This window comes from Alosa alosa, chromosome 7 (assembly GCF_017589495.1).
Source record: "Alosa alosa isolate M-15738 ecotype Scorff River chromosome 7, AALO_Geno_1.1, whole genome shotgun sequence".
In the NCBI taxonomy this organism is placed as follows: domain Eukaryota; kingdom Metazoa; phylum Chordata; class Actinopteri; order Clupeiformes; family Clupeidae; genus Alosa; species Alosa alosa.
In genome coordinates this window covers 14,444,601-14,467,046 of record NC_063195.1, presented here as the reverse complement: position 1 = coordinate 14,467,046, position 22,446 = coordinate 14,444,601, and the positions used below count along the sequence as shown (strand labels likewise).

Below are 22,446 nucleotides of genomic sequence, written 5' to 3'. Positions count from 1 at the left end.
TGGTTGTAGTGCTTCATTTTGCAGGATAGATGAGGTATTTTGCAGTTTGCGTGTGTGGTTTTGTGAATTGTGTGTGAATTTTGATAAAACCAGCCTAGTTTGCAAAATTGTGTTTTAGCAATTGGAAAAAATGTAAAGGGTTAGCATTGGCTTAAACCATTTGCATTGTAAAGGTTTAGCATGGGCTTAAACACCTAGGCGGCGTAGTCATCCCTAAATTATACTAAAATTATACTAAATTCCTCGCCCCTGCTATACTTAGTTGTGTTTCATTCCTCACTTGTGGTATTCCTCACTTGTGTGTCACTTTGGAAGAACACGTCAGTTAATCAAATATGTATACAACAACACCGCACAATGGCAATGAACACGAGGACAAGAGTCTAACACTTTCAATCTGTTTGATGGATGCTTTGAGTTTTATTTTTCAGAATACACTTTTATTCATGGACAATTATAAGAAGTCTCTTTTATTTTTTGACAAAGAAGATCTGTCTCTCTCTCTCTTTCTGAGTGTGTGTATGCGTGCATATGTGTGTGTGTGTGTGTGTGTGCGCATACGTATGCATGTGTGTTTGTGTGTGTGTGTGTGCGTGTGTGTGTGTGTGTGCACACGTGCGTGTGTGTGTGTGTGTATGTGTGTGTGTGTGTGTGTGTGTGTTTGTGTGTGTGTGTGTGTGTGTGCATACGTATGCGTGTGTGTGTGTGTGTGTGTGCATACGTATGTGTGTGTGTGTGTGTGTGTGTGTGTGTGTGTGTGTGTGTGCATGTTCAGCGACTCTTGCATCCGAATTCCATGTCTTGGCGGAACTGCTCCAGGTTGTCATACTGGTTCTTATAGGTGTTTGTTGTTCCCTCTGCATCTGTTGGCCAGTATTGCACCCAGGTGTGGTCATCAAACAGGTAGTGGTACCTAATGTTCAACAAACAAACAAAACAAATACACAAACAAAACAAAATAACAACCATGAAAATTCGACAGACCTAAACAGAAATATGCACAAACCGGTAATCTTTGCTTGTCCTTTGAGTCCAAAAACCAAAACAAATATTAAAAAGTACCTATATTTCAAGACACACACATACCTTCCCACACACACACACACAAACACACACACAGTCATTAGACAGCCACACACACACACACACACACAAACAGACATTAGACAGCCACACACACGCACAAATGCACGCACGCATGCACGCACACATACACACAAACACACACACACAGACACACACAGAGAGCGAGAGAGAGAGAGACTCACTTCCCTGCCACCTGTTGGGCGTTTTTGCCCATGATGAGGTAAATGCCGCCAGTTTTCAGGTTCAGGTTTGTCTTACAGGTTGGACGGGAGAGGAAGACCCGAGTCTCATCTATGGGATCTTCCACACCACCTAGAGGCAGAGGATACCATAGCACACAGAGTCCTAATTCAAATGGTGGGCAAAATGCAAAGTCTATCAACACGCAAAGTTCTTATATGAGCTTATATGAGCTGACATGTTGAACTGACATCTGACTCATCAATGTTTGCGGATGAAGTCTCGCCCATGGTTTTGCTTAGCTGTTATATTTGCTTTAGTTTGACTTTGCACTTTGCCCTCAGTGTTACACACTGTGTGTGTGTGTGTGTGTGTGTGTGTGTGTGTGTGTGTGTGTGTGTGTGTGTGTGTGTGTGCAGGGGCGGACTGGGACCAAAAATCGGCCCTGGCATATTTGGCCCAAGCGGCCCTCAAATCGGTCGGGCAAACCTAATTAAATACACAATCTTTGCATTACCCTTAAATATGTATGTTTGGTAACACTTTATTTTAATGTGTCGCTGTTACAGTGTACCTACCTAATTAGGTACAGTGGTACAACCTGTGTAACAACATGTACTATCAGGTACTATCATTGTACTTGCATTATGTATTTGTGGGTACCTACATATAGTTGTTACATTGTAATACTGAGTGCTTTTACAAAACTTTGCCAATTTGCCTACATTTTCATCAGAGGCAAAGAGCTGACCTGAGACCTGCTGGATGGGGTAAATCTGGTCATGATAGATTTAATATACAAAGCATTCTTAGCTCCAGTCAAGGCCTCATTGTCTTCAGTACATGTAACAGCTGTGCTGCTACAACCTTGTTACTCTTTGATACAGTGGAATAAACCTATTAAGTGTACCAGGTAATTACTTACATGTACATATGACATGTATGTTATGTCTTCGATGTCTTGGAACAGGTCTACTAATTCACTACATAGTACATATATCAACTGTGTTGGTACACACTTATTGCTCTTTGATACAGTGACATAAACCCATTAAAATGAAGTGTACCAGTTAAGTACTTACAATTACATATTACATGTATGTTGTGTCATTGGTGTCTTGGAACATGTCTGCCATTACCCTACATACTGTAGTACATGTATCAACTGTGTTGGTACACATTTATTACTCTTTTGATACAGTGGAATAAACCCATTAAAATAAAGTGTACCAGTTAAGTACTTACATCTACATATATACATCCTGTAATTGATGTGTTGAAACGTGTCTGCTGTTACACCACACAGTACATGTGAATTAGTAGACCTGTTCCAAGGCAAGACCTGTTCCAGTTTATTCCACTGTATCAAAGAGTAACAAGGTTGTAGCAGCACAGCTGTTACATGTGCACTGAAGACAATGAGGCCTTGACTGGAGCTAAGCATGCTTTGTATATCAAATCTATCATGACCCGATTTACCCCATCCAGCAGGTCTCAGGTCAGCTCTTTGCCTCTGATGAAAATTTAGGCAAATTGGCAAAGTTTTGTAAAAGCACTCAGTATTACAATGTAACAACTATATGTAGGTACTCACAAATACATTATGCAAGTACAATGATAGTACCTGATAGTACATGTTGTTACACAGGTTGTACCACTGTACCTAATTAGGTAAGTACACTGTAACAGCGACACATTAAAATAAAGTGTTACCGTATGTTTCAACTGTCATGGAGCACTGAAAGTGATGTAGGCCTCATTGGCTATCACCATGGCTATCACTCTGACCAATCAGTGGTAGCCATAGAGCACATGATCTCCATATTCAAGTAGGCTATACAGCAATTATTAAAGAAGAGTTTCTGCTTGAATTCAAAGTATCATTTGAAATTATTCAATAGGCTACATTTAAACTATACAATGCTCAATTGGCAGCAGCACCAAAACAATTACTGAAGCCTATGTGTAAATAGCTAAATTACCTAGATTGTCGTAGACATTAATGTAATTTATACCAGCTATCAGGACAACTGAAACAACACAAAATAAACAGGGCTGTTGCTGGAAATATTTTATTCCTGTAGGCTATAGCCTACTACCTACCTACATTGCTGGTACATTTTGGAACAGTATAGCTACATTAACTAATGTCTTCCAGTAGCCTATAGGTTATAGCCTAGCTTAGTTGGCTTGTGCATGAATTAGACTTGGAGTTTTGTAGCCTACATTTCCGTCAGTCTACAGTATTTTAGCCCATCTTTACCATGATAACATTTCTAAGATAGAACCCTTTCGACACTCTACTTTGAGAGACCACCACTCATGCCATCGATGTTGAATTTTGGTTGTCTAACGGAAACTGATCAATCTGACCAACAATTAACGTCGATTTGATACTCTTTTGCTGTCCGGGTTTGCAAATCCTTCATTTAGAAAATTCATTAGCCTACCATATAATTACATTATCGCAATTAATATCTTATAATAATCATCATCGTCAGCATGGCATGTCACACATAGCCTACCTGCTCCACCAATGAGTTCTTATCATGTAGCCTCAACTAGGCTTTCTCCACCACCTGCTCACTGTCCCTCTCCTCTGTATGCTTGCTTACATCCTCGTTCAAACTCAACGAACTTCAACATGTTGCTGACATATGCTAGCCTACTTGCAATATTGCATTTTTGAAGCTTCTACATTGGTGTTACTTTTGCACAATTGTCACTACCGGCACCCGCCGCAATTTCGTGTAGGCAACTTCGATTAACTTTTGATGCACTTACAGAATCCTGGCTCTGAGCCAAAATGGGAGGGGTGGGGCCTGACGTGAGCTGTTATTGGATCAGTCGAGTGTCAATATGAAAATGTAACCAATGGGCCGCTGATTATCCTTCTTTGGACCGATCATTGACCAAAATGATTAAATTATATATAGCCTATTCTATCGGCCCAAAAGGTGCGTCGGCCCACTGGGAAAATGCCCGGTATGCCAGATGGCCAGTCCGCCCATGTGTGCGTGTGTGCATGTGTTTGTGTGTTAGAGTGCGAGTGTAAGTGTGAGTGTGTGAGAGAGAGAGTGTGTTTGTGTATGTATGTATGTGTGTGAGAGTGAGTGTGACTGTGAGTGTGTGTGTGTGTTTTATTGTATCAGAAGTGCATTACCTTCTTTAAACGACTCAAGGACTGTCACATTGTACGCATCAGTGCTCGAAGTGGACTCCACATTCTCTACCTGCACCTGGTATGCTAAGAATGGACACACACACACATCACACATTTGAGATAAAATGTATTACTATTAGGATTATTATGAATATTATTATTATTGTTATTATTATTTTCATTATCATTATATACGATTATTATTATTCGTAGTAGTATTTGTGTAATAGGATTAGTGCTGCAAGACTGAAAAAAGAGAATTCACTCCCAGTTATGCATGCACACACACACACACACACACACACACACACACAGCACACACGCACACACAAACACACACCGAATTTCATGGACTTGCTGCAGGCCTCTTTAGCTAGTTCAGCCAGGCTCCTGACACCAGCCTTCTGAGGGCTGCATTTCTCTGGGCACTTGACACGGTCATCTGCATCACTGAAAAGATAAAAACATGGATACACAGACAGAAAAATACACACACACACACACACACACACACATGCATACACATTAACACACAACACATACATAAACAATTATAATATATATCTTTGTTACATGGCTACTTCATTGTTTTATGTGTCTTTTACTTTATAGATTCTTATTTGCAGCTTTGTTTATTTTTTCATCAGGTCTTTAGTTTGAGAATTGTGAGTACAATGTATCTGCATGCTGTTTTATTTTTAATATTATTATTATTATTATTATTATTATTATTTCAAATATTGACAAATACAAATGAATCTAAAACCTGTAACAATTCAGAGATGTTCTTTTGTACACAGAGACACTTCAGAAATACATCTAAATGTCCTCAGAATAAAATAAGACATATTTTGTGAAAGAATATCATCATTACACTATCCAAAAATATAATCACCATGTGGCATGACAATATATAAATACTGTACAATTCAAGAAAACTTGTTCATCATAACTAGGGTGACTGATTGCCAAGTATGCTTTGAACTCTGACATTTACATTTCACATTTATTCATTTAGCAGACACTTTTATCCAAAGTGACTTAGATGTGTCAATTACATTACAAGGGCCATTGTCCCCGGATCAACTTGGGGTTGAAGTGAAGTGCCTATAGCTCAAGGGCACAACGGTGGAAGCTGGGAATTGAGCCCACAACTACTGCATGCTAGCCCGGCTGCTTGACCACTACGCTATACCACCGCCCCGCGCTACTTACGCATGTGGTGAGAGTACCACGAGGCACAGAGCCAGTGCGGCCAGCCAATACACGTCCAGACGCATCCTCGCTCTGAGTGACCGACTCCCTCTGTGTTACTGTGGTGCTTCGGGTCCAATGATGCTGCACACCGCGCGCTGTCTCTCTCGCTCCTGGTCTAAAACGGCGGGTTGTTTTTGCTGCTGCTGCTGTTGCGTGTGTGTGAGTGAGTCCACTCACAAAGTGGTGTTGAGGCTTTATGAAATTCGGGGAGCATTCGTAAAAAAAAAAACCGATAGTCTCTCTCTCGTTTCGGTTGTTACGCAAGGGCCCCTCCTCCTCACCACCTCCTCGTTTCGGTTGTTAGGCAAGGGCCCCTCCTCTTCACCACCTCCTCCACCTTCTCGTGGAAGATGATGATTGGTCAAGATGCCAGTGGATACATGCAGAATGGTGTGTGTGTGTGTGAGTGTGTGTGTGTGTGTGTGTGTGTTTGACTGTGAGTGTTTGTGTGTGTGTGTGTGTGTGTGTGTGTGGTGTGTGTGTGTGTGTGTGTGTGTGTGTGAGTGTGAGTGTGTGTTTGTCTGTGTGTGTGTGTGTGTGTGTGAGTGTGTGTGTGGAGGGCCTGCGACTGTGTGTGTGTGTATGTTTATGTGTGTGTGTGTGTGTATGTTTATGTGTGTGTGTGTGTGTGTGGAGGGCCGGTGACTGTGTGTGTGTGTGTTTGTGTGTGTTTATATGTGTGTGTGTGTGTGTTTTATGTGTGTGTGTCTGTGTGTGTGTGTTTGTCTGTGTGTGTGTGTGTGTGTGTTTATATGTGTGTATGTGAGTGTGTGTGTGAGTGTGGAGGGCCTGTGACTGTGTGTGTGTGTATGTTTGTGTGTGTGTGTGTGTGTGTTTGTCTGTGTGTGTTTGTCTGTGTGTTTATATGTGTGTGTGTGAGTGTGGAGGGCCTGTGACTGTGTGTGTGTGTATGTTTGTGTGTGTGTGTGTGTGTGTATGTTTATATGTGTGTGTGTGTGTGTGTGTGTGGAGGGCTGGTGACTGTGTGTGTGTGTTTGAGTGTGGAGGGCCTGTGACTGTGTGTGTGTGTATGTTTGTTGTGTGTGTGTGTGTGTGTGTGTGTGTGTGTGTGTGTGGAGGGCCGGTGACTGTGTGTGTTTGTGTGTGTGTGTGTGTGTTTTATGTGTGTGTGTGTGTTGTGTGTGTGTGTGTGTGTGTTTTTGTGTGTGTGTGTGTGTGTGTTGTGTGTGTGTGTGTGTGTGTGTTTATATGTGTGTGTGGGTGTGAGGAGAGCCTGTGACTGTGTGATGGTGATGATTTGCTATTGTATTTTTTAGTTTTCTTTGGATGAACTAATGTGTTGTACCAGAACCTTGTTTAACGTGTACTACTGCAGACAGAGGTGTTATATTTTATACTATTTCTTCCTACACATGCATAATAAAATCATCATATGGGCGAATACATCATGACTAACGCTACAAATCGGAGGATTTGGGATTTATTTTTAATTTTTGAGTTTTATAGCTGAGTATACTAGGTCCTTTGTCAAAAAATGCCAATTCATATCAGGTTAGCGGTTCTTAACTGGTCTTGCTTTGGGACCCAAAATTTCCCATGTTGGAATCTAATCAAAAGAAAGGTCCAATATTACATCTGATAAGGTAGCATTTAAAATGGGCGACTTTTTTTTTTTTTTTAAACAAGCTCCACGACCCACCCAGAACGGTTCCGCGACCCACTTTTGGGTCCCAACACACCAGTTAAGAAACACTGTATTAGGCTATGTTCTACTTGCTCTGGTGGAAGCAGAGCCCTAGACAGAGATCTATAAGGCTCTGGGTGGAAGTTTGGAGCATCACAATGCATTGCAAAATTGAAGATAAATAAACATTTCTTTCCATAAATACCATGGCAGCTGTGCGTTAATTTTAATTTACAAAAAAAAAAACAACTCAATTTGTAACATCAGCCTGATTCATGATGCATTCCACCATAACCATTATCACAGCTATAATGTGCTGATGCTGTTGATTTTCCTTGATTTTCCATCACATTCCGTTCTCCTGTACTGGAATCTCTTTTGAACTTTGGCACTGGCACTGTTTTTGAACTTTGGCAGCTACTGTTCATGGACCCTAGTTCTTGTCTTGTCATGCCCAAAGGGAAGAAGACCACAGTGATGCAGCAATAGTAACCATGACAGCAGGGTGACACAGCAACAGTAACCACGACAGGCCAGTCTATCACACAGGACATGTGTCTTGCTCAACCGCATCTGTTCAGCAGAGATAAACGACCTGCATTTTCACGGCATTGAGCTCTCAGTGCAGGCTTGGGGCCTTTCCAAAACTAGTCCGTACCCTCTCCACCTTGGTTACAGAGTGCAATTGGCTGGGAATCATCCTCACAGCGAAATGAAGTTCCCTTGATTGGCGCGTAGGGTGTAATAGCCTATTTTTCTCTCCCTAGCGGAAAGAGGTTATGACGAAATCATGGACGTGTTTACAGGCGTACTCCAGGTGGAGCTAATGATTATGAAATGTCCACATTAATTGACACATACCCTTGACTAGTTGGCATCAATGTTCACTTGGCATTGGAGGGTTTAAATCACACTACCATTTAACAGTAATTGGTTTTGGATGGCTTTTAATATGGTGGAGCCTCCAGGTGAACGTGCAAATGGAGTGCAAGTGTGTATGTGTGTAGAGTATGTGTAAGAGTGTATGTGCCATCAAAATTAGTTAGGAAATGTTCTTTTCAAGGGGGCCTTTAAGAAAATGTAGGTGTTCTGTTGTATGTTACCCCTGACCTTGTTTGTTTGTTATTTCTCATTTATGTCTCTAGGTCAGTGCAACTGGGGCCTTTAGCTTTAGGCCAGGGCGGGTCACATCCACCAAAGTTAAACTTGTGTTCATGTTTACAGCTGTGATAAATTCGTCACACGATATCCGGTTCTAAATCGAAAAGGGAAAACTGAAGTGGAGCTACGACACCTTTCCTGACAGACCAATCAAAACCAGAGAAATGAGCTGTTTATTTGTTTAACAATCTGAAAACGGTGCCGTCACTTGCACCACAGCTCCCCCACAAGTTTTGTATTGTATAAAAGTATATATAAAGTATATATACTCTTTTGATCCCGTGAGGGAAATTTGGTCTCTGCATTTATCCCAATCCGTGAATTAGTGAAACACACTCGGCACACAGTGAACACACAGTGAGGTGAAGCACACACTAATCCAGGCGCAGTGAGCTGCCTGCAACCACAGCGGCGGTTAGGTGCCTTGCTCAAGGGCACTTCAGCCGTGCCTACTGGTCGGGGTTCGAACCTGCAACCCTCCGGTTACAAGTCTGAAACGCTAACCAGTAGGCCATGGCTGCCCACTCACTATTGTATAGGTGAAATAAAAGATACTGCAGCAAAAAACATTGATAGCAATGGCTTTAAAACAATTTGTGGATATTTGAATTCAATGGCTACAGCCAACATATTCCAGTTTATAGGAGAGGTCTTCGATTCCTTGATATCTCTCACCAAACTTTGATTCTTGGCCTTCTGTGTCTGTGGGCCAGTATTCTATCCAGGTTTGTTCTCCCAACACAAACTGATAGCTGTCAAAACACACACACATACACACACACACACACATGCAGGCAGGCCACACACACACACACAGATTAGATTTTTAAATGTTAGAGGATATTTATTCTGCTGTTCTGGAATTTCTTGGTTCCGAGTTCCGACCAACTTACCCGTCCTTAACTCTGTGAACGTCCTGCTTTGCTCCCATAATCAGGTAGCTTTTGGTCACTTGCAGGTCCATTTGCTCCCTGCAGGTTGTATGGGCAACGAAACGACGCTCACTCACCTTGATCATGCGGCCATCTGTGCCTGATGACACAGGAAATGACCAGTGTTATTTTTCACTCTCTGTATTTCTCTCTCAGTCATTCTGTGGCTTAACTCAACATGTGAGCGAGAACAGTGCCAAGATCATGGTTCAATTGCCATTGAATGTACTCATGATAATGCAAGTTAAAATGTAAATGTAATTTATGAGTCTGCCTCACCAGTATGAATAAATGACCTTCCAAAAAATAATAATTTTGGAACTCCTTTCAACTTCCCCACCCCAACATCATCAAAATACTCATCATGCAATATTGTTAAATGTGTGGAAACGAAAACGTTCACAATATTATTTTCTATGTCTACAGCGTGCAATAACTAAAAGTACAATGATGTTAACTAAAAGTACAATGATGTTTCTAAGACTCAACTCGCTATATGCATGTTAAGGGGCTGCACAGCAAATTGTACAAAAAATGTTGCAATTACAATAAAGACATTGTATTCAATTTCATTATATGTTGTCCTGACCTCTCTCTGTGTTTGTTTTCTTCTAATAACCTAGAACTTCTTATGAGTGGGATCAATATTGTGCCTGTCCAGATTAAAGAATTATATTTGCAGGCTAAAAAATATATATATGCAGGTTAAATAAGTATATATACAGGTTAAAGAAGTGTGCAGGTTAAATAAGCATATATGCATGAGGGCTGAGAGATGTGAGGCTCCCTAACTCACTAGGTCATAGAATTTAACATCTTGTCCAGTGACGACCATGACTTTATCTGTTGCAATATACACACCCTTCTTGAGCATGTTGTCCACTCTGGTGCGATACATGTCTGGTGTCGCTATGTCAACATGAACTTGACATGCTCTTATGTCACGTTGCTATAATTCCGCAAAAGTCTTCCTCTTTTTGCTGCAAAGTCCTACAAGAAGAGCACGTAAAAAGACTGACGCAGATATAGACTATACAGGCTCTGATTTAAATAGTGGGTAGACTATAGCATTCATTCAGACTGGACTCCTACACACTTAATGCATGCTAAATAAATTGCTATATATTATTTCATTATAGGTAAATTAAAATGAGATGATGTAGGTTAGATAAAGTTGGATAGCTCCAGAACTCACACTAATAGTATAAGTATAAGTATGGATTAATATCGACTAATGGATTATGTCTTAAAGGAGCCACACCACTTTTATGACACTAGCGATGTTCTGTTGACCTTTAGTTTTGTTGCTACAGGGCATGAAGGACAGGCCAATTATGAGTTCTGTCGAACATTGATGGTAGGTTTAGAAAAAAAAATCAGCATATTTTAATCATATTGCAATAATATCAATAACGGAGTGTCTATTTACACCCCTGGTATGAATAGAATTGGCCACACAGCTGAGCTATTCACACCCTGTGACATAACAACAAAAAGACGTTGCTCAAAAAACATGGCGGACATTTGTTTTTTCGTCAGCAGAAAGTGAAGAATTCTGAAAGGTTTCGGCACTAATATATGTTCAAATTAAGTTTTAGATTGAAAAGTAGAAAGAAAAGTGAATCTTTGTTCAATGAACACATACAACCGTCAGTTGGTTAGTTAACAGAAATTTTGTGAATATGACGCTTAGGCCTATAAACTATAAGTTTACCTGTAAACACCCATCAAGATGTGAAAGCAGATGCAGTGCAGTGGTCACAGACACGGTTTAGTATGTGGGAAACAGGGGTTTGATTCCCGCATGATACATTTTGGCAGAGAGAGTGCGCATATGTACCAACGTCTCTGGAGAGAAGGCGCGCAATTTGAACAAGAAATTGGTTCTCAAACGGAAGTTATGATTGCAACAATTAGCTAGTTCATGCACCAGGGTGTAAATAGCATACATTACTAAATACACCAGGGTACGAATAGCATCCACTTCTAACTATACATTGATGTAAACAGCATACCTAACCTAACTTGAATTTCCCCTGGGGATCAATAAAGTATCTATCTATCTATCTATCTATCTATCTATCTACCTTATTCAGAGTGTCTATTACACAGCTGAGCTATTCACACCCTGTGACATAACAACAAAAACATGTTGCTCGTTTTTTATTTTTTTATTACATTGTGTAATCAATATGCCAGAGTAAATGCACAGGGGTGTAAATAGCATACACTGATATTTGTACCAGAAGGGGTATTAATAGAACACATTGCTGTGTGCACCGGGTTCGAATAGCTTACATTGATATTTGTACCAGACGGGGGTACGAATAGAATTCACTTCTAATTGCACTAGGGTACGAATAGCATACACTGCTAATTGTACCAGGGGTGCAAATAGCCTTACCCTATCTATAAATGTGATCATTTTCGTCATGACTTTTTATCAAATGTTCATACTGTATCTTTAGTGGTAAATAATATTTTTACCACTAAAGATACAGAAAAATATTTTTTCCATTTTTTTCCATCCCTGATACATACGTAAACTCACACACACACGCACATACTTTGCGGAAAGTCACTACTATCTCCACCCTCGATCTGAATAAGGCCTCTCAGTCAAATGACGCGGGTTATGTTATGTGATGTCTTAAGATGTGGGTTTTTGAACATTCTAACATAAGAATCCATTCTGCAACACTTCAAGGTTTCTATGTTGAATTCAATGAACCCAGATATTCTTTAGAACGTTCGTTTACCAACATTCCTGTCACACCGGTGTGACAGTACACCTTTAAAGGTTAATAGGGTGCCTCAATTATACTAATGGTTATGTTATTCACCCCTGATATCTGAATGGGGCCCCTTAGTCAAATAACACAAATCTCCACTATGTGTCTTAATCGTGCTTTGTAATTGCCATATTTTTTTACAGCAAGATACTTTAAATCTGTTAATGGTTATGTCATATTTGTAAGTCTAAATCTGTCCATTTCATACAGAAGTCCTAATTTAAAGGTGGTCTAAGCGATGCTGGGTAACTTCACTTGTTGAAAAAAAAAAAAAAAACTCGAAGTGGGAAACAAATGGTTAAACTACCCTGGAGTGTTTCACCTTTGAAGCAGAATTGAAGCTCTGCCAACAATTTTAAAAATGTTAAAGTCCCTCTATCTAGGCTGCAGTTGGGGCTCTCTCTATCTGGGCTGCAATCGGAGCTCTCTCTATCTAGGCTGCAGTTGGGGCTCTCTCTATCTGGGCTGCAATCGGAGCTCTCTCTATCTGGGCTGCAGTCGGGGCTCTCTCTATCTGGGCTGCAGTTGGGGCTCTCTCTATCTGGGCTGCAGTCGGGGCTCTCTCTATCTGGGCTGCTTCCTTGTTACAATGATGTAGACGAGTGGTCACTAACCTTTTTGAGCCCAAGATCCCTGATCTCGGCCCTGAACAAAGGCAAGATCTACCTTGAAGCGTCAAAAGAGAACCAAAGCCTAAATACTAAATACCAATTTAAGGCCTTTTATTTAGGCAAATGTATCAGGTCAAAAATATCACACTTGTGGCGAACATGCAGGAATTTGATGACTGCGTTTTAATTTTTCCTGTTGATCTCGGGGTCCGAAAAAGATCTACAGGTCGATCGTGATCGACAGGTTGGTGACCCCTGACGTAGACCATAGCATCTACCTGCATGTAGTGTGTTGGATAAATGTATAAAAATGTATAAAATGTATACATGTATAAAAAAGATGAAACAGAATAAAAGACAGTGTCCCGCCGGCAGGACGGTTTCCCCCCTCCCCCCAACATTCTAAATCAATTGTATGCACCATATTGCTATGTAGCATAGTAATGTTATACACCATTTCAAAGCTTTGACTCTTGGGAATCCAAAAATGACAACTTTTTTCATCTACAATCTGTATAGTGCTTTATATTCTCAGATTAATCTTATTATGTCTCAATTAAATTTGATCCAAAATGCCCCCCTCCCCCCCTTCCGCTTTTGGTGCTACCCTGACTTCTGGCTGCAGTGTAGCTGCAGCACAATAAGTAGATGCAACATATTGGGTACTGAAATATTCACAAGAATCCATAGAAATTGAATCTTCATGTTGTGTTATCTAATATTAGTTGTACAGATGTATAGTCTATCTTATACACACTCATTGAACCAACAAAGTAAATGCAAAAATAGACAGTTTTGTAATCATTACTTATTTAGTGTAGTCATTCCATATCAGAACCCCTGAAGTATAATCCAAATACAAGCATGAAACCTCAAAGTGTTACCTTTCATTTGAGACCAGGATTATGCTTCTACACAAAGGGGTTCATGTGCAGTAATCATTTGATTGTCAGTATGCATTTTGGATAACAAAAAGTCCTATGGGGAGTATCCATAGGCATTTTACAAACACATGGGCATACCTTGGCAAATAATGGTCTAAAGCACTCATGTTTTCATTCTATATTGATCTACTTTTGCACACAACTTCACAAGACCTGGTGCTAGGGCTCAGTTGTGTTTCTAAGGGATATCAAGAGACCTAGAGGGCTGAAATGTGGTCAGTTCAGAGATGCTTGTAATCCGGCAGAAAGAAAAAACTATATTCTAGCCTCTGTAACTCTTAGTGAGTACATCACACATTTATTTTGACTGTTTCCTACGAAAACTAGAGGTTCTCAGCTTTCTATAGAGGTCCAACATGGTAGGCCCCAGAAGAGGTGGGAACAATGCCCTTGTAAATAGGCACAGTACAATTTCAGGCAAAAACTTGAAATTCTTTTTGAGAGTTATGCTGTTAACTGTATTATCCATACTTACTGTAAATCATAAAGAAAAACCTAATCTCAATCCAACAGGTTTTATTGAGATAATTGGCAACGATCTTTCTTTATTGAGATCATTTGTGATATGGTAGGACAACTCTTTCACATTTATTCACAAGACATAATATTATGCATCAGCAAAATGAAAAACATTGGTGACAGAGCTTCATTGGTTAAGCCAACTCATGGACATTTTGACATCAAAAACTACAGCCAAAGTTCATGAGTTCAAAGGCAAGAACATGGAGTTGCTGAAACTGTTCACTAAACTCTGGCTTTTGGCCTTCTGTCTCTTTTGGCCAGTACTCTATCCAGGTTTTATCACCAAACACAAACTGATACCTATGAAAACATACACACACACACACACACACACACACACACACACAGGGATATAAATCAGATGGTATACCTTCCAATTCATGGATTTATTGACAAAAAAGAAAGTGGAAAGAATTCTAAGTAAACGATACTACAGTTCTGGTTCTGTTGCGTTGGAATCTCTCAGTTCCAACCAACTTACCCGTCCTTAACTTTGTGAACATCCTGCTTTGCTCCCATAATCAGGTAGCTTTTGGTGACCTGCAGGTCCATTTTGTCCCTGCAGGTTGTATGGGCAATGAAAAGACGTTCAGTCCCATTGATCATGCGGCCATCTGTGCCTGATGACATAGGAAATGACCAGTGTTATTTTTCGCTCTCTGTATTTCTCTCTGTATAAAAGACGCTCACTTGTGTCAGTTATGTTATCATCAGTTCAGGATTTTGGACGTAGAACCTCATTTCCAAGTTAACAAGTGTGATATTTATCAGTGGAGACCGTTTTCAACAGTCCTTCTGGTTGCAGAGTTCGCTGGTGCCAGGCTAGCGGAAGTCAACGGAATGTGCTAGCCTGCCACTAAAAACAGTCTTACCCACTCCACAGTACACCCGAGGCAAATAAATTATAATGCCAGACTATCTGCTAACTTATTTACCTCAGGTGTACTGTGGAGTGGGTAAGACTGTTTTTAGTGGCAGGCTAGCACATACCGTAGACTTGCGCTAACCTAGCACCTGCGAACTCTTTAACTGAAAGGACTGGATGAAACTTGTTGAAAACAGTCTCCACTGATAAATATCACACTTGCTAACTTGGAAATGAGGTCCTATGTCCAAAATCCTAAACCAGCCCTTCAAAAGGAAAACACAGTGTCCAGGGCAGCATCATATATCATATCGTATAGCTCCAGGAGAAAGTGTCATTGTTTATAATAAAGAAAATGCATTTTGCATCTAAAAAACAAATCAAAACAAAAAAGATTTCATAACTCAGTGGATTCAAATTTTACTATAAATCCAGTAGAAATTATTGAGAATGGGGGTTTGTTTTTACATTTTTGTGAAAAGGGTGGAGGTTGTTTTAGTTTTAAGGTGTTTTAGCAATTATGAAAAACTCATTGATAGTTTATGTCCATTGTTAATATCTTATATTTATTAGATTTACAATAAATATTGAATCTACTGAGTTATGAGATCTTTTTCGCTTTGTTTTGTTTTTTGGATGCATATTGCATTTTCTGTATTCTAAACCTTGAACCACGAAGATGGTGTGCGGTGAGTGTTCTGGTGCATAATGGCTACCGTGCTACACATTGGTAGTGGTTCCCCCTTCACTCTGAAGTGTATGAAAAGCAAGTTGTTGTTCCTGCAGTATACATACCAGATTTGAGCATGCTATCCACCTTGATATTGAAAACGTCTGTTGCGGAGGAAGGTTGTATTTCTTGAACAGTGCCCTTGAAAACTAAAAAAAAAGATTGATTGAAATTGTCATACTCGGAAAACAAATCCTGGAATTAGTTATAGACAGAAAGAACAAAGAAAGTGACTAAATACTAGAAGCAAACATACACACACACACACACACACACTCAAAAAGAGAGAGACAGAGAGAGAGAGAGAAAATTACTGTAATCAATTTCTTTTCCACAGGCTCTCTTTGCACGGTCCTGCAATTCCTCGAATGTCTTCTTCTGTTTGCAGCACATTCCTATGAGAAAATAGTTGGGAAATTACGGTAAAATACTATTGTTTAGCTTGGTTAAAACCAGATTGATTTACTTTGTGTCCTGATTCATGAATAGAATCTGGACACTCATGATTGGGAAACGTTTCCAACACTAGCATGGTGATGGGCGTAGACTTTGACGAAACCATTGGTCCAGCCTAACCAATCACATTGATCAGGGATTCCTGGCGTTACTTCCTACTTTGCCTAAACTTTATAAACTGACGATACACAGCATCGGCAGTCATGACATAATGTATGTAGGCCTACCATTGCTGTAAGTAAACTGTACACATTCTTGCGATTGATGTTTGCTAGGTAACTTTAACTAAAATTGTAGTCATAGTTGTATTCAGGCGCGTAGCAAGCTTGGGGGATGTGGGTGTTATAACGTACACACTTTTGCTGGAACACGATTCTATCCCCCACACTTTTTGTCAGATTAAATTAAAATGAAAGTAAAATATAGAAAGAAACGCTCCCGTAAGAGTTGGAACCACAGAGAGACACAAATAGGTCTGTTGATTTGATTGAACGGTCATCCAATCACATCAAATTAGCCAGGGAAGAACCAGCGCCGCTCTGATCAAATTCAAAGTGTGCGTCTTTCAAGGCTGTGCAGCTGCTTGGGTCTGCATTAGCCTATAACATCTGCAGTGAGCAGATTTCAGGTAGAATTATGCTAATTTAGTAAACCAAAATGCACTGTCTGACTGGCAGTTTTTGTCACAATGTAGAAATGCAGGGAGTCAAAGTGAAAGCGGGGGTGCGCGCACCAAGGCACTTGTTGTTTCTGCAGAAAGACTTTCGGCTACTGTTCTCGGAGCATTATGCTTTCTCTGTCTATGATCTGCAGCTTTTCTCAAACTATGGGCCTCCTCAACAATTAACCTACTGGTCCACGTAGCCACGAAATTGAGTTATGCCCGGTGCTTCACACGTCTGATCATTTGCAGCAAGATTGAATATTGGAACCGCGGACTGAAAAAAATAAATAAACTAGGCTAAACGTTTCCCCAATCAGAAATACTTTTTTAATTTGGTGTCATCAACTATATTCATGGGTTTCATCAGGTCCCTTTCCACAGGTGTGTAAAATCAAGCACCTTAATTCACAATGCAGACTGGATGGTGCTTGATTAATACACCTGTGGAAAGGGACCTGATAAAACGCATGAATAGACATAGCACAGTCAGCACACGTCTCCAAGACGCTTGGAACAGATCTGAACAGCTTACTGTAGGCTAATTACATCGTGATCCATTTAGAACGTCTTATTTGATCTGATCAAACATCGGCGGCATTTCACAGTCAATGTGTGTCATAGTGCTACATCTACTGGAGATCTTTGTCTTAAATACAGACAACAACTGCAGTGAGTTGGGAGAGAGAAAACAAGAACACATAGGCTACTACTGGCCAATCCTCTCCAATTGTTTAGAACTGGACTCTGGGCGTTTGGGAACAGCTGAGGGAGGAGGCTACTTGAAACTGCGAGTTTCGGTCGGTGTGAGCGAGCGGACTTTCAGTTGACAGTAATTAACACCCTTTTGAACAATCTAAGCTGTGCGAACGTCAGAGGGCGGTCTACGCTGCAATTCCAGTCAGCATAACAATAGAGGCTGTTGCTGAAACGTCAGCGTCAGCGTAAGCGTCAGCGTCAGCCCTCGTTTCAGCCGTCCTCGTGTAAGACGGACGCGGTCAAGACGAGCAAGTTGCCGACAAAGGCAAAAATGTGCCATTACACCATATCTGTTATCACCGGCCATCGCAGAAAACGGCATCATGCCAAAAGGGGCAGAAATCGCCTTAACCTCCAGCAACTTAAACGGTCCTTACCTACAGAAACCTCCTTCTCCATGGGCTTGTGGAACTGTCAATCCGCAGTCAACAAAACGGACATCATAGTTGGCTATGCCAACCACCTTTCATTGAAACTCCTTGCTCTCACTGAGACTTGGACAGAACAGCCTCCGGCTCCTCAGCCGATGGTCACGTTCCGCCGCAACATCCGGAACCTGTCTCCAATGCACTTCTCCTTTGTGGTTGCCTCCGGTTTACCTCCACTCAACACCTTCTCCTCTCTGGAGGTTAATGAGGCCACTGAATCGCTCTGCTCCACACTGACCTCGTGTCTAGACGAGCTGTGCCCTCTTACCACAAGGCCAGCTCGATCCAAACATTCTCATCCATGGCTAAATGATACCCTCCGATCATGGCGCACCAAACTCAGAGCGGCGGAGGAAATGGCACAAAACTACCAGACACTCCTGGCCTCCTTCTCAGCCAGCATCACTGCTGCTAAGACGGCTTTCTACAATGACAAAATCAACAGCGCTACAGACACTCGAAAACTTTTCTCAACCTTCAAATCGCTACTCAACCCTCAGCTGCCTCCTCCTCCATCCAGCCTTACTGCAGACACCCTCGCCTCATTTTTTACAAACAAAGTGGCGGCAATCAGCAGTCAATTCTCTACATGCCCACTCAACGCATCTGACTCAGATACCGCACTCCTACAACCTCTAGGGACTGCTGGAACATCTTTTTTCAGCATTCACGCCTCTCTCTCGAGTGAAGTATCTAGACTCCTGACATGCAGCCGTCCTACCACATGCTCGCTGGACCCTATACCCTCACGAGCCTACTTCAGTCCATCAGCCCGGCCATCGCTCCAGCTATCACACATGTGATCAATGCCTCGCTAACCTCGGCACATTTCCAACAGCGTTCAAAATGGCTTGGGTAACACCGTTACTTAAGAAAGCTTCTCTCAACCCTGCTCAAGTCGAGAACTACCGCCCTGTCTCACTCCTGCCTTTCCTATCCAAAGGCATTGAGCGAGCAGTCTCCAAACAGGTCTCTGACTTCCTTTCACAGAACAACCTTCTGGATCCAAATCAGTCTGGGTTCAAAAGCGGCCACTCTACCCGGCTTGGCTCTGCTGTCTGTACCAAAGCCTTAAAGAAGCCAGAGGCGACCGCTGGTCATCAGTACTCATTCTGCTTGACTTATCGGGTTGCCTTTGACCACGGTTAATCACGCATCCTTCTCTCTATACTCGCTAACATGGGAATCTCCGGTTCTGCTCTCTCCTGGTTTGAATCCTACCTCACAGGGCCTTCGTTTAACATTATCATGGCTTGGTCAGCTATCTGCACCTCACCATCTCACCACAGGGGTCCCCAGGGCTCAGTGCTGGGCCCTCTTCTCTTTGCTATCTACACCACCTCCTTGGGACAGATTATCCGTTCGCATGGCTTCTCATACCACTGCTATGCAGATGACACACAGCTCTATCTGTCCTTTCCACCTGATGACCCCTTGGTTTCAGCACGGATCTCGGATTGCCTCTCAGACATAGCTACATGGATGAAGGCACACCACCTCCAGCTGAACCTCTCAAAGACTGAACTGCTGGTCCTCCCAGCTAAACCTACCATACACCACGACATCAACATCAAATTTGACTCCCTGTCTGTTTCACCTACCAGGACTGCAAGAAATCTAGGAGTTGTTCTCGACAACCAACTAAACTTCTCAGATCCTGTTGCCTCAGTCGCCCGGTCATGCCGTTTCGCACTCTACAATATACGGAAAATCAGGTCTTACTTGACTCAAGATGCTACCCAACTTCTGGTTCAGGCAATAGTCATCTCACGACTTGACTACTGCAATGCCCTCCTGACAGGTCTCCCAGCCTGTGCAGTGAAACCACTTCAGATGATCCAGAATGCGGTGGCGCGCCTGGTCTACAACCAACCCAAAAGGGCACATGTTACCCCGCTGCTCATCCAGCTACACTGGCTACCTATGGCGGCCTGCATCAAATTCAAGGCTCTAACGCTTGCCTACAAAGTAGTCTCCGGTTCTGCTCCCACCTACTTGAATGCCCTCATACAGACATACGCTACCTCCAGACAGCTCGGCTCCTCAGGACGAACGACGTCTAGCTCTACCACCGGTGCAGCTCAAGCCAATCCAAACTTTTCTCATCTGTTGTTCCTCGTTGGTGGAACACACTGCCAGTTCCTACAAGGGCAGGGACATCCTTCTCCATTTTCAAAAAACTCCTGAAGACCCAGCTCTTTAGAGAACATCTCCTCTCATAGCAACACTTACAACAAGTCTTACTGATCCTAGAACTCACCAGCCGTCTTAAACGGACAAGTAACTGTTAAAAACAGCACTCACTAATGCACTTATTCTTACTGTACTCTAATGTTTTTAAATTGTCTTCAAATTGTTGAGAATTGCTCTAAAACTTAAACTGTTTACCATGTTGTTAGTCGCTTTGGCTAAAAAAGCGTCAGCCTGATAGCCTACATCAGCCTACATCTGATAACTAAGATTTCCAGCATGTAGAACTCAAATAGAGCGCTTATGAGCGCTCATGCAATGTGTGCGTCCCTGCAGCAAGTGAAACTAGAGCAGGGGTGGGCAAACTGCGGCCCATGGGCCGCATCCGGCCCGCCAAGCACTTTCATCCGGCCCGCCGAGCATTTCATTTGGTTATCAGGCTGCTCGCTATTTTTTTCCTGCGATAGAGACGACTTTACTGCAAACTGCTTTTCACTCTCCTTAGAGAACGTTTACAATGTCAATGTCAAAACATCATGTTAAATAGAGATAACATCATGTTAAACTAAGTTAACTCTTAGTTATCTCCTTTGCAGCAGATCTAACGTGAACATTATGCGATCCATTTAATTGGGAACACGTCTGCACTCACGAGAGGGAGAGAGCCGCAGGTTCCAGCTGGCTTGTGATTGTTAATAATTGATATCTCCTTCTTATAAGAAAGTTTTAAAAGGAAATCATGAAGGCAACAGTAGTTCCCACAACAGACCATTTAAAAACTGTGAGAGGGCCCAGCCGTAGGTACAGCACTAGCCACAGCGGAGCAGGCAGAAGATCATTGAGAAATAAACGTGAATTAAAGCGACTGTCTTAAAGCGACAGTGCACAGTTTATACATGTGTTCAACAGCATAAAATTAGCAGTAGGCTATTTTTAAGCAATTAATATTTAAAAATAAATAATTTTTCAAAACCCAATGTGGCCCTTGAGCAGTGGTGGAATGTAACGAAGTACAAATACTTCGTTACTGTACTTAAGTAAATTTTCCACGTATTTGTACTTTACTTAAGTAAAATTTATAGTGCATACTTTTGACTTTTACTTCGTTACATTTTACAGCAATTATCTGTACTTTTTACTCCGCTACATTTCTACAACACCATCGTTCCTTTTACGATACATTTTATGATCAGTTTTTTTTCTCTCTGACAAACACGTTTGTTTTTTACCGGGGTTGCTACCAAAGATTCTGGAGCGCTACGTGCATTCTTAGAAACATAAGCTTCTAGTCTAGACCAGGCAAAGCGTGAGCTTGTAGCCATCTGCATTCGGTAGGCTATATTCACCAGACCCATGGCTACACTGTACATGCAACTGTGTTCTGTGCCTTTCTCTGTCTGTTATCTGCAGCGTTAGGGCCTCCTCTCCGATGAGATTGCTATCCGCGGATCAGCGAAGTTACAGGCTATGCCCATGCTTCTGTCACACGTCTGATCATTTGCGGCACAAATTAATGGTAGACTATTAATGAACCGGTGGCGGAAAAAGCGTAACATTTTCCAGATTAGGAAATATTCCTTAATTGTGTGTGATTAAATAAAGATGCATAGCCTACAATTGGGGGGGTAGTAGCGTGGGCTCATTCAATGTCTATCGTCTGCGCCAAGTGAAACTGAACTTAATCATAAAGACACCTTTCTCAGCAACTTTTCTGTTTCAATCAGCATAATTGGCATTACGATCCACCCGACGTTTCCCTTGTCTACCCGTTAAACTTCAGGCTCTCGTGTTTTGCTGAATGATATTACTCAGCAGATCACCCTAGTAGATAACCAGAATTACAGTCTCTAGAATTGTAGGTCAGAATGTAAACTGGGCCACAGATGGTAAGCACAATTGCATTAACTTAAAACTATCTAGTCGAGTATAACCTAAAACTAGCTTAATTAAAATGCCACAGCCCATACTGATTTTTATAGATATTAAGAGAATAAATCATTATGCAAATACTTTTACTTTTAATACTTAAAGTACATTTAAAAGCAGGTACTTTTTACTTTTACT

At 41.5% G+C, this 22,446-nt stretch overlaps 3 protein-coding genes across 3 annotated transcripts in view; all 3 read right to left on the bottom strand.

The window, feature by feature from the left end:
* Positions 1-701: 701 nt before the first annotated feature.
* LOC125298054 (complement C3-like) lies at positions 702-6,113 on the bottom strand. Its single transcript, XM_048248697.1, has 5 exons — positions 5,645-6,113; positions 4,770-4,879; positions 4,430-4,513; positions 1,269-1,398; positions 702-913 (listed from the first exon to the last, which is right to left on the bottom strand). The coding sequence occupies exons 1-5, from the start codon at positions 5,707-5,709 to the stop codon at positions 772-774; spliced, it is 531 nt and encodes a 176-aa protein (XP_048104654.1). The 5' UTR covers positions 5,710-6,113; the 3' UTR covers positions 702-771.
* A 2,900-nt stretch (positions 6,114-9,013) lies between these two features.
* On the bottom strand, positions 9,014-10,793 carry LOC125298415 (complement C3-like). The gene is made up of 3 exons (XM_048249125.1): positions 10,286-10,793; positions 9,386-9,524; positions 9,014-9,244 (listed from the first exon to the last, which is right to left on the bottom strand). Exons 1-3 carry the CDS (start codon positions 10,320-10,322, stop codon positions 9,103-9,105), a joined length of 318 nt encoding a protein of 105 aa, XP_048105082.1. The 5' UTR covers positions 10,323-10,793; the 3' UTR covers positions 9,014-9,102.
* A 3,477-nt stretch (positions 10,794-14,270) lies between these two features.
* Positions 14,271-22,446, bottom strand: part of LOC125298411 (complement C3-like) — a gene marked incomplete in the record, with an annotated part of 101,425 nt that continues 93,249 nt past the window's right edge. The window contains 4 exon segments of the mRNA XM_048249120.1: positions 14,271-14,593; positions 14,775-14,913; positions 15,954-16,037; positions 16,203-16,283. Of these exon segments, the coding sequence (XP_048105077.1) occupies positions 14,452-14,593; positions 14,775-14,913; positions 15,954-16,037; positions 16,203-16,283 (446 nt within the window).